Below are 12,398 nucleotides of genomic sequence, written 5' to 3'. Positions count from 1 at the left end.
CGGAGTCCACCCACATTCTCTCTACAAGCACTAAATAAAAACTGAGTTCATGATGTCGAACCATGTTTGTGAAAAAAAAGACGACAAAAATAACGACGCAGCACCTATCTCCCATATAGCATATGTGAGTTATGGGCCAACAACTAACTTGCTTAGTGCTCATAAACTGCACCGTTCAGGACCGACAGACAGAAAGAAGGACTAATTGACACGAACAGTAAATGTGTCGCAGTCTATATTATTAACGCGAAATCTTTTTTGTCATTGTTGAGCGAGTTTTGGTGTGGTTCCGCGTGTCACTGAAGGGAAGAACGAATACCCCATGGCAAGCCGCACAAACGTTAGTTGTGTTACAACTGTGCAACACTTCAAGATTCTACAGGGAACGTGTTCGTCAGCTTGTCTGTCTACCCCTCCATGTGCCCTTCCTCAGCGACCAAGGTGAAAGTGCAGGAACGCGAACATCTGCCAGCAAAGGACGACGTAAACGCGAACGTCTGTTGGTGGTTTATGACCTGGCGTTTCCCGCGAGGAATGCGGCGACGGCTTCGGAAATATGCGGCGACATGCTCAATCCATGTTCGCAACACAAAGGGTACTCAGCTCACGAAAACGGGGAGAAGTAGTCGGCTCTAAGCAATCTCACTTCGCTTGTGTGTAATCCAGCGTTTGCGTCAGTTAGACCAAGTCGGGAAGCGGAACAGTCTCCCGGTGGTTTTGCATTGCGGCACGCAGCTCCATAGAATTTACGCTCCAAAGTTCTTGGAGGTGCGCTTAGCGCGAGGGTGGTGTCGTAGCGGAAGCTATGTCTACGGTGTAGTCAAACGCAGCTCATACCGCACTTGCACAGCCGCGCCAACCTGCAGCTTGTGCAGTGCAGCGTAGCTGGAACGCCTGGCCGCGAGAACCAACATGGCGATTGTTGCATGGAAACCAAGACTGGCAACATTGTGTTTTAGCCGGCAGTGGCAAGTGGTGGGCCAAAGGCTGACACCTCCTTAAAACACAGAGACGCGCGCACATGAAGACTCCCTATGCACAGCCTCCATTTGCGAAAAGGGCGCGCTTTTCAGACACAGCGAATTAACAACTAAGAAGCTTATTCGTATTCATCTGTGCCTGTGAGTACGTTTCATACGTCATTTGTGCGTGAGAAACGCTGAGCACGTTTCTATCTGCTTGCGATTCGGCACGTGCCCTTCCAATTTGTTGCTATCGCGATCATTGCTTCGCCTTTGCGGCAAAGCTGTGGCTTTTTTTTTAAATAAACTTCTTCATATTCTGCGCGTTTTTAGTTTAGTAGCGCATGCTTTCTTCTATGGCATTTAGCTCCATTCGAGCCACATCAAAAGGTTGCTCTGTCGTGAAACTTTCCACTCTGTTCGCCTGCTACCCAGTCAGTTGGCTTTCTGGAATCTGAAAAGAAAAATGAAAAATCAACACCACGGGGTTATTATTGGCCTCGAAAGGCTGAGTTGACTTAGCTTGGACTGACGACAATATCCATGGCATATCGTGCATGTACAATTTTTACGCCCAAGGGCGCCCATGTGTTCTTCATCGCTTATACATGTCAACGTAAAGAATGCGCGCACACGGTTTCTTTCTATCAAGAAATGCACCAAAAGGTGTACGACAGATTAAAAGCTCAAATCAAACTGTGCGATGTTAATTTAAAAAGCAAAGTGCCGCATAGCATTCCTGGATGTTCTAAAGCCTAAGATGGCTTAGCTATATATATACATATATACCTGCTCTAAGAAAAGCAAAGTATCGCATAGTATTTCTAGATAATGTAAGTCCTCTGATGGCTTAGCTGTACTTGTTCTGAGGAGCTGCTCTCCCTCAAAAAACAAACAACTTGGTAAAGTTACCATTGTTGATGCATTAGTTGAGTTATACCTTGATGCATAATGAAAATAATTTTAGACTACATACATACACTGTATAGGAACTGAACATAAGAAAGCCTTGCTAAATACAAAGAAAAAATTTACGATAGACTAAATTGCCTCTACTTGGAAGACGTGGTCGAACAGCACTAACTTTGTTGCTGAAAGCACATAACTACATATTGAGAGTATTCACGCTTCCTAAAGCATATCTGCGTACGTATAATGAATTACAAAAAAGTGTACATAAAGTACTGCGCTAAATTTCATGACCACTTTTGTTTAGCTGGCGCTGCGCCTCTTGAAAAATATAAGTGGTGAATTATGGAGCAGTCAGTTACTAGACGAATCCCCCGTGATGTGTACCGTTTGTATTTGATCGTGTGACATCAGTTTTCCTTTCTTTTTACCGAATCGCAGTACATGTACGAGCGATATGGCATCATGCCACAAAGGGTGGCCTACGTCACTTTTCACTGGAACATAATGCGTGGCCTCAGCTTCAGCCTGGACTGGGTTCGAGCTCAGCGCCAAAGCCTAGGGAATAGCCGGTGGCCGCCATATTGGAAGACGCTTGCCTATCTGACCTACCTGCCCACAGCCTACCATGGACCTCCGCAGAATTACGATGATTTCATGGTTCAGGTATGTCGTAGCTGCGTAGTGAGCCATTAATTGAGTCTGTTCTTCGATGTGTAGCAATCGCTTCCAGATGCTATGTATGGAAGTATATTCCATGCCTGAAAGATTCAGTAAAAAAAAATATACACAGTAGACTAAGAAGTGACAAGGACAAGTGCCGGGCAAGTATGGCGCGTGCACGAGCCTTCTGCTTTGAAACAAGTATTGTGGGAAAAGATAATCTGATTTCATTCATATTGCTGTCGTCTAAGTTGCTAAGTAGCAGTAGATGGTGTCTTCATAAGTGTGTGTTAGTTTTCTAAAGCAGGGTTCCTAAGAAAAATACCGGCATATTCTCACCTTAAAAAACGAAATAGACTCCACTAGCCAGAAGATGTCCAGTCACACTTTTCCGCCATGGCCTTTTTCTTTTAGTGGTTTTTGTTTTGAGATATACAAGTAGCATAAATATAGTGTTTTCGCACATCTATTGGTAAATATTTCTAAATAAAGCTAGCATGCATGCGACTGGGTACCAGCTATAAAAGTTTTGTTATCTCTGGTTGAACCTTCACAACTTCGAACCACGCTCATTGCGGAGAATTTCTTGTAGAATAAACGCGCGCACGTGATCTCACATGACATTCATACACGCTCTACTTCATATATATGCACTTTATTAGATATGGACCCAGCTTCTTCAACATGTGGTTCGTACAAGGAAAACAAAATGCAGAGCTATATCAAGAAAGACAATCTTCAGCAGCATCACAATGGCTTCAGCCCCGGTCACATTTGGCAAATGACTTTTGGCTGAAAGAAAACATGCAGATAGCATGTGATAAAATACGTAATTGTTACGTTTTTCAACGCCCATTTATATAAAATCAGTTGTATGACGACCCATTATAATGTGTATTACATGTGTGTAGCACAAATAACGCATCAGGCTAAATCAATAAACCATGCACCAAGGAGTACACCAACATTCAACAGGGCAACTAAAAATCGCCAGTGCAAATGCTCGGACATTCCGTACACAAATATGATTGATATTTTCACAGAGAAAAAAAAATGATATAAGATAAATTGCGTTTATAGCATGTGTGCCTGTTTTTTGCATATAAGGTAAAGTATACATTTATTTTGCTTCAGGAGATTGATTTATATCTGTATTTTCTTTTAAAGTAGTGTTCAGTAACATGGGCATCAGTTCGGAAGGATTGTTCTCTGGCGGCCATGTGCGGCTGGCTGCTTAGAAAAAAGTGGTTAACAATTTAAGGTATGTTTTTTTTTGAAAAAATTTCGGCATATTCCACGTACCTGGGAATTGACGTTATGCGAAGCATGCTGAGGGAAGGTGACCGCTTGGAATTTTTGACTGAGCGACACGTCATGAAATGACGCTAAATATATGTACAAATGCTGCTCGCACAGACGTATGTTGAAGAGTTGCAAATGTTTATATAACCAGTTGTTTGCACTTGCGCAACGATGCCAACTAGAACATGCGTAGTAGCAACCCCAGAAGCAGAAATGAAGCGGTGATTATAGCGAAATTTCTGGCCCTAGACACTGCTGCATAAATGCCCCGCCGCGGTGGTCTAGTGGCTAAGGTACTCGGCTGCTGACCCGCAAGTCACGGGTTCAAATCGCGGCTGCGGCGGCTGCATTTCCGATGGAGGCGGAAATGTCGTAGGCCCGTGTGCTCAGATTTGGGTGCACGTTAAGGAACCCCAGGTGGTCAAAATTTCTGGAGTCCTCCGCTACGGCGTCCCTCATAATGATATGGTGGTTTCGGGACGTTAAAATCCACAAATCAATCAAATCAACTGCTGCATAAATCAACTAACCACACTTGACGTAACCAGACGTGACGGCTGTATCAAAGTAGTACATAATGTATATAAAATTGGTTAGGCAGCACTGCAACCACTATTGACGTTTCACGAAGATGGCTTAGCTGTATATATACATACATATATACCTGCTCTAAGAAAAGCAAAGTATCGCATAGTATTTCTAGATAATGTAAGTCCTCTGATGGCTTAGCTGTACTTGTTCTGAGGAGCTGTTCTCCCTCAAAAAACAAACAATTTGGTAAAGTTACCATTGTTGATGCATTAGTCCCCACATTGTTGATGCATTCATCCCCACAAATATATAATATATATATATATATATATAAAATTGGTTAGGCAGCACTGCAACCACTATTGACGTTTCACGAAGATGGCTTAGCTATATATATACATATATACCTGCTCTAAGAAAAGCAAAGTATCGCATAGTATTTCTAGATAATGTAAGTCCTCTGATGGCTTAGCTGTACTTGTTCTGAAGAGCTGTTCTCCCTCAAAAAAGAAACAATTTGGTAAAGTCACCATTGTTGATGCATTAGTCCCCACATTGTTGATGCATTAATCCCCACAAATCAATCAATCAAAGATGAGCGTCTATTTGAGAAGTTATTCCGAGACCTCGCGTGGCTCTGTGGTAAAAGACTTCATTGCCACGCAGAATGCTTGGGTTCGATTCCAGCTAGGACCCGGACATTTATTCCTTGTATTCGTCGGGTCGACGCTACTGATGTAGGGTATTTTTTAACGCTTGCACGGGAGAACAGCCCATGCGTGTTCTCTTCGTTCCTAAGTCGATACTAAGCGCCAGTCACCTGTGGCACATACCCCCATACCAGTGGCCCATACGCGCCCGTGGGTATTTGCCACTGTCTGGCGGGAAGTGTTTGATGACGCACGCGACGGGATTGTGACATTATGGATGTCTTGACCAGTGCGTCATATTCGCCAAACCGTCTTACCCTCCCATGCTAATTTTAATTTACGCCAAATTACGGGGGTGACCATGAGAGATCTAAAACGTAAGCAGATAGATAGATAGATAGATAGATAGATAGATAGATAGATAGATAGATACGCTCAAAGTAATCGAATTTCACTAAGAAATTCTTCGGATTTAAAAGGTAACAACTTAGCATACTAAGTACTATACTATGGAAGAGCATAGAGCCACCCCGCGGGCTGAGCAAGGGCCCACCTACTGTTGATGAAGCTTTGTGTGTTAAAAAGGAGTCATTACCGATTTAGAGCACCAGTTGTTTAGAGAAAATTGTTTAACAATTTCGAGTACTTCGTACTCAACGATGGGAAAGCTGATGGGGTGTTTCTCTATTCCCAAAAAAGTTCAGGTAGAGGCATGTGTTTCAGCGGTGACACTGAGCTTCTATTCGATCAGCTGGTCTAGCCGCAGCCGCAGACGATTTCCTTCCACCACTTGAGTTTCTTTTTTATTCAGAATGAACTGATTGAGTCCATTTGGTATGTTGGTACATGGTCTACATTATTAAGAAAACACTGTCAGTAGCGTGATGGGCGCGCAAAGTTTTGCTCCGTCAATTTTACCTTAACCGCCTTAACCACCATAGACGAAGCCTAGAGCGGCATGCCTCGCTAACCGAGACACATTCAATCTGGCCTTGATGCGCATGCCGGCTAAGCTGGATGATGTTCCCGGTATACAACATGCATTGTATGCTGATGACATCACCATCTTGGCCACGCTGGGTGCAGTCGGAAATATTGAGGCGAACGTGCAGCAAGCCACGAGCATAGTCTACCGCTATGCCTGCCATTGTTGCCTTCAGTGCTCGCTATCTAAATTAGAATTCGGGCACATACACGACTCACCCAAGTGCACCACCAAAATTGAAATCTCACTGGAGACAGATCCAATCCCTGAACAAAAAGAAGTCCGGGTACTGGGGCTCTTCATAAATCAAAACAGACGGTCAGACATCACATAGACCAAACTCCGGAAGGTGGGTGACCAGGTGGGCCGCATGGCCAGCCGGGACTGTTATAAACGCGGGAGGTTATGGTGCAGAGATGCCTTGCGGCTGGCACATGCATTTGTAACCAGTAGAATCCTGTATTCTGCACCATACCTCCACCTGCGGAAGCAAGACGAGGATGCGCTTGATGTCGTCCTTAACGAAATTGTAAAACAAGCCCTCGACCTCCCCGTGAACACTTCTAACAAGCGCCTTTTAGGCTAGGGCATGGCGAATACGTTTCGGGAGCTTCCAGAGACCCACCTCACAAATCTGTACACTCGACTTACACAGACAGTTGCGGGGCGCCGCCTATTAGCCCGCCTACACATACAACACTTTCACATCACGGAAGATCGCGTTCAACTCCCATTCGAGAGGAGGTGCGACCTCCACGTGCGTCCTCTTCCAAACAACATGACAAAAGATGACCACAATGGCCGGCGCCTGGCACGGGCGGAAGCCCTGGCCCTCTATTTTGATTCAAAACCCGGCGTGTACAACGTGGACGCCTCCAACCCACACCCCGTGGGCTGGTACACGGCCGCTGTCGTCCACGAAAATCAAACAGTTAACGGGCTCATGTTTCGAGCCCGGGACAAAATCCACGTGGAGGAAGTCGCCATGGCATTAGCCGCTTGTCACCCTAGGTCCGACTCTCGACGGGGCTGTCGAAATGTCGTGAACGGCCGTGTCGCATACTTGGCCTGCCGCTTATTGAAACGTTCTGACTATCAGAGAATCTCTGCACCCCACCGTATAGTCTGGGCTCCTGCTCACATGGGACTAGAAGGAAATGAGGCAGCCGACGCCCACACGCTCTCTCAACGGGCATTCCCACTCACGTCCCCCAATCATGACGTCCTTGAATTCAATTCGGGGCATTAATTCCGTGAAATTATGGACTATTAGCAATTTGATCACAGCCTTTATCCACGGCCATGCAAAGACCTAAATAAAGTGGAGGAGCAGCTTTTACTCCGACTATGCATGAACACTATGCTGTGCGCGGTAGCCCTCAAATACTTCGATCCCGCCTTTTCCGGCAGCTGCTTACGCTGTGGGGAGGCGTCTTCGGACATCTATCAGATGGTGTGGGCCTGCCCGTGCAGGCCTGCTGTACCCCCCATACCCAAGCCTGCTTGGCTGCTCTAGCCTTCAGGCCCAAAAGGCCTTGGTTCGACGCAACTGACGCCAGCAACCGACGCCAATGGCAGCAACCGACGCCAATGGGGTTCAGGCTGCCTTGCGCAGCTCGAGGCCCGCTATCCAGGAGGCCATCCTGGAGTGGGCTGAGAGGGTAGAGGAGGACTACTTCAAGTAGTTCATCCCCACCACACCCTTTCCTGTTGCCCCCTTCCCTTTAACAAGGGATAAATAAAGTTGTTCATTCATTCATTCATTCAGTACTAAGGATCCCCACCTACTTGTTGTGGGCGCCATCCTCTTATAAGGCGATCGCGGGAAACCTCGCGTTTTTGTTGTGTTGTTTTTGTTAAATAAATGTTTTTAGCACCACCAACCGGGATAATGCGCAAGGCAACGCGCAGGTGCGTTTCAAAACTGCAGATGCAATATAACGCCGCAGGTGGGCGCTGCGGAAGCTGCTTACATACCACTGTCATCCCTCACCCTCACACTTCCCTTGCCAGTGCCCACTTTCATGCTGCGCTTATTTCTGTGTTTGTTCTGTTTCGGCTCTCAATCTCTTTGCCAGTTACGCCGACGGCGACGCCACTGAACGAAGGAAGACACGTCAAACAGATTCGCTCAAAGCAATCTCAATAACTTTCCTTTTTTTCTTTCTTTTTTCCAATCTACGCAGATAGACAAGTCGAGGCCCCACTGCACGCTGAGAGAGATTGCCACATCGGTGGCACGCATTCTGCGAAGCAGTCTCCACTTCTTTCTTATGGAGTTCTTGGCCCACTTTTTCTACAGGTCTGTGGTCTGTGCGTTATATGCCGAAGTTGATAAGCCTGCAAGTACCTCGTACCTCTACTCAATGTCAGGGCTGTTGGGTTTTGTTATGTAATATAGCGCTATCTCATGTTTATATCAAACACAGACATAATGCTGAAAAGCAGATCAATGAGCCATATCAAAACAAAATAAATTTGTTGTGCTTTTACATTGAATGGTGAACGGCTTTTTCAACGATACTTTCACCATACCAGATAGTATGGCGTAGAACTCTGCACTCGGATATAATCAACTAGTCGTGTATAAAAAAACCCCTAATTGTTAGCATGGGAATGAACTATTTTGCCCCAAATTCTACATCACAGCAATCACGCTGCTCCAGTCATAAAAAAATTATACCAGCACATGTTTTTCTCTGCCATTTTTATGCTACCCTTGCAGTATTTTGGACCTCACTTCGCCATGATTAAAAGCACATTTTGAGTCACCTCCACGTAATCAATGAACGTAATTTGTTAATTCTGAACTGCAAGCTCGGCAATGGCCAGGTGGCCCTGGATGGCCGAGCGGCTGGACCTGTACAGCCTGGTGGGCTTCGCCTTTTCTCTGCTGTTCTTCTTCTACATACGCTACCTCTTCACCTATGGCTTCGCCGGTGCCATAGCCCGTGCCGAAGGCATTAACATCCCACCTCCGTCTATGTGCATTGCCACAATGTACCGCTGCTCACACTTTTGGAGGTGAGTACTTGCTATACGAGAAATTCAAGTTCTCATGAGCAGTTCAGTAACGCTGCTCGTAACTGGAATTCGGCAAAGTTTTACAATGTTTTTATTATACGCACGCTCTACGAGGGATTTCTGCTGCCACTGTTGGCGTCACTGTCATGTTCCTTATAAAGTCCAAGTCGATGACATCGCAGCGCGCATCGTACAATATATGCGCGAGTGAACGTGTGTGATCGGCCGGTATGAGCGCCGCTGTACCAGAGGTTAAATGAGCCCACCAACTCCTTCGCACGAAGGGTTCATGCAGTAACATCGGCCCACGCTCGAGGCCATTCCTGATGGCTCCTCAAGTGAGAACAGAAACACCTTGCCCGTCTTTCGTCGGACGGAGACGCGTGTAGAGGATTCAGTGGGAGTTAAAAGGGGTGCATCGCTCAAATAGCAACTTTTCTGTGTTTTATTTTTACATTGTTCGGTGCGATGAGCCCAGATATTTTTTTACCCTCACGGAACAACAAATCTGAACTTCGATCATATATAAGGGCCTGGTCCCAAGCGCTAACTCTACATACATCAACGAACGGCTCGTAAACCTTCTCGAAAGCTGTGTTCTCTCTGCTTCCTTGGCGTTATGACGACAGAGAGCACAAAAACTTCTGCACTCCCTGTAGCTGCAGTATTCCTTTAATTTATCGTTTTGTAGAGTTGCGCGAGAACAAATGAAAAAAATGCCTGGCAGGCCAACTTTGTAGAAGAGTCCTATTTAATATGTCTCCTTCTTTTATTCACCCTTGAAGCGGAACTGTGTGTGTGTGTGTGTGTGTGTGTGTGTGTGTGTGTGTGTGTGTGTGTGTGTGTGTGTGTGTGTGTGTGTGCGTGTGTGCGTAGGTGTGTGTGTGTGTGTGTGTGATAAGCAAAAAATCACAGCATGTCCATAGAGTGAATGATGATGAGTGGGGCGAAGTGAGCGACCGTCCGTCTGTCTGTCTGTCTGTTTGCCTGCCTGCCTGCCTGCCTACCTGCCTGCCTGCCTGCTTGCCTGTCTGTCTGTCTGTCTGTCTGTCTGTCTGTCTGTCTGTCTGTCTGTCTGGCTGTCTGTCTGTCTGTCTGTCTGTCTGTCTGTCTGCCTGTCTGCCTGTCTGTCTGTCTGTCTGTCTGTCTGTCTGTCTGTGGTTATGCTGTGCTGGCTACACCGGAGGGACGCGGAACTGCCCTATAGACCATAAAGAGCTTCGCCCCTGTAAATGTCGGACAAAAATGCGTGTAACGTGGGACTTACGGCATTATGCTTCTGTTGCAGGTACTTTGACCGGGGAATGCATCTTTGGATTCGAAGGTACGCAGCATCAAAGTCGATACGTATTTCTCACGAAGCCTCAACTCAAGCTAAATAGTCTGATTGCAAAGGTGTATGCAAATTAGAGAGGTACAGGAGTTTGGATTTTGGAAACCTTCCCCGAAATTTCTCCGTCATATATATATATATATATATTAGGGGGCGAAATGTATTGCTATCATATACCATATGTATGCAATGTGTACACGCTTCTTTGTTTGCACGCACATACACGCATGAACCAAGTTCATTCTAATTCAACCCAACTCCTGTCCCCCCCCCCCCCGGCTCTAAGGAAAATTCCGTTTCTTCCCTGCGTCATGGCAAGTCAAAATGGTTTCAGTCGCAGGTGTGAATGCGCTTTCCAGCTGTCAAATACTATAGGAAGACAGGTGTATGACAAAAGTATGACACAAGAGATTATATATCACGGAAGCATTTTTCGTCGAGAGGCCAACCTCATGTATCCCATCTACATTTGCAGGTACTTCTACGAGCCAGTGGTGGGCCATAGTCAGAGTCCATATCATGTCGTGCTGGGTACCGCCGTAGCGTTCGGCTTCACCTGGCTGTGGCACAGTTTGCACAAGAGGGACGCCATCTGGTGCGCGCTCAGCGTTCTCGGCATTGCCCTCGAGGTGATTGTTCGTGCAGTGAGGAAGCAAGACGCCTGCAAGAAATTAGAGGTACGTAGAGTGAGACACTCTGTGGTGACTGGTTGTGGTTGACTAGAGTGGCAACCGCATTGAGGTGACTCGGCCTTCATCGCGTGTTCAGTGCAGCTCGCAGGAGTGTGAATGCTGCAAGGGACACTGAAGGAACTGAAAAGTGGCACTGCAGGGAGATATGGGTGGATGAAAAGATTATGAAAGGTAGCTAAAGCCACTTGCACCTATGCATCGATGCTTTATTATGGGATGAATAACTTCATCTCCCCCCTCCGTAACCGTTCAACCAATTCCTATGGGTTTACCAGACTTCCTGCAGGTTGAAATGTTTATTCATCGATTGATATGTGAAGTTTAACGTCCCTAAACCCCCATATGATTATGAGAGACGCCGTAGTTGGGGGCTCCGCGAATTGGGACCACCTGGGGTTCTTTAACGTGCACCCAAATGTGAGCACACGAATCTACAGCATTTCCACCTCCACCGGAAATGCAGCCGCCCCAGTCGGTAGTCGGCCCCGCGTCCTGCGGGTCAGCAGCCGTGTACTTTAGCCACCAGACCATGGCCGCGGGGCTTGAAATGCTTATTGAATAACAACTGACTGCAATCCGGTTTAATCACAAGTGAAAATAAAAAAATGCTTAGTAGGGATGATTACGTCACTCCGGCAGTTTTGGTAACTGAACGCTCCGTTAATTAAGCCTTGTTGGTTTGCCAAGTGACGTTTTTGCAGCAACATCTTCCTTGAAATCTGATTTGCCGAGGCTTTCGGAACTTCTATTGTTTATATGAAGCGCACTCGTTCGGCCAGCTCACGGAGGTGAGCCGGCCGAATGAGTGCGATTTGAGTCATGTCGTGTCGATCGAGAAGAAAACAAAGCTAGCAGTATACTGAAACCTAGAGCAAGTTATGACATTTTCATCAAGTGTTGTGTCGACAAACTAGCCCTCAATCCTTCTGCGCAATGCTCTATCCTGTGTTTTCCCCTCTTTCTAGGGTTGTAAGCATAGAGGCAGGAAAGAAAGTTATAGTTTCTTCACAAGAGCGAAGCAATGAATGTGATAGCAACAAACGGGAATGTTGCGCAAATAACACCAACAACATCGAAACGTGAAACGCGCTGCTCGAGATGAAAGAACGCATTTAAACACGCACAAGATGAGAGCCAGCTAACAACGTTCACAACTCAGCACTCAGCGCGCTGCTCTAACTCAAAAGACGCACTTGCGTATACGCACAGCTACATAAAGAGTGAGAGCGAACTACCAGTGCCCCGGTTGTTACTACGCAGCGTTTGAAAAACGCACTCTTTTCACAAAGAGAGAGACCGCAGCGAGTGAAGTGACCTTCCTATGCCTTTAAAAAAATGGCAGCGTAT

General features: G+C 46.2%; 1 protein-coding gene across 11 annotated transcripts in view; it reads left to right on the top strand.

Annotated features, from left to right (window-relative positions):
* The window catches only part of LOC119167452 (protein-cysteine N-palmitoyltransferase Rasp), an 89,832-nt gene that overhangs the window by 64,433 nt on the left and 13,001 nt on the right, over window positions 1–12,398 (top strand). For all 11 annotated transcript variants that reach the window (XM_075866262.1, XM_037418921.2, XM_075866260.1 and 8 more), the window contains 5 exons: window positions 2,313–2,537; window positions 8,189–8,304; window positions 8,820–9,026; window positions 10,315–10,350; window positions 10,835–11,036. In XM_075866262.1, coding sequence (XP_075722377.1) covers window positions 2,313–2,537; window positions 8,189–8,304; window positions 8,820–9,026; window positions 10,315–10,350; window positions 10,835–11,036 — 786 coding nt within the window. The remainder of the gene's footprint in view (window positions 1–2,312; window positions 2,538–8,188; window positions 8,305–8,819; window positions 9,027–10,314; window positions 10,351–10,834; window positions 11,037–12,398) is intronic.

The sequence above is a fragment of the Rhipicephalus microplus genome, chromosome 6, assembly GCF_043290135.1.
Source record: "Rhipicephalus microplus isolate Deutch F79 chromosome 6, USDA_Rmic, whole genome shotgun sequence".
Lineage (NCBI taxonomy): Eukaryota > Metazoa > Arthropoda > Arachnida > Ixodida > Ixodidae > Rhipicephalus > Rhipicephalus microplus.
Note: the sequence above shows the minus strand (reverse complement) of the source record. Positions and strands in the feature narration are given on the sequence as shown.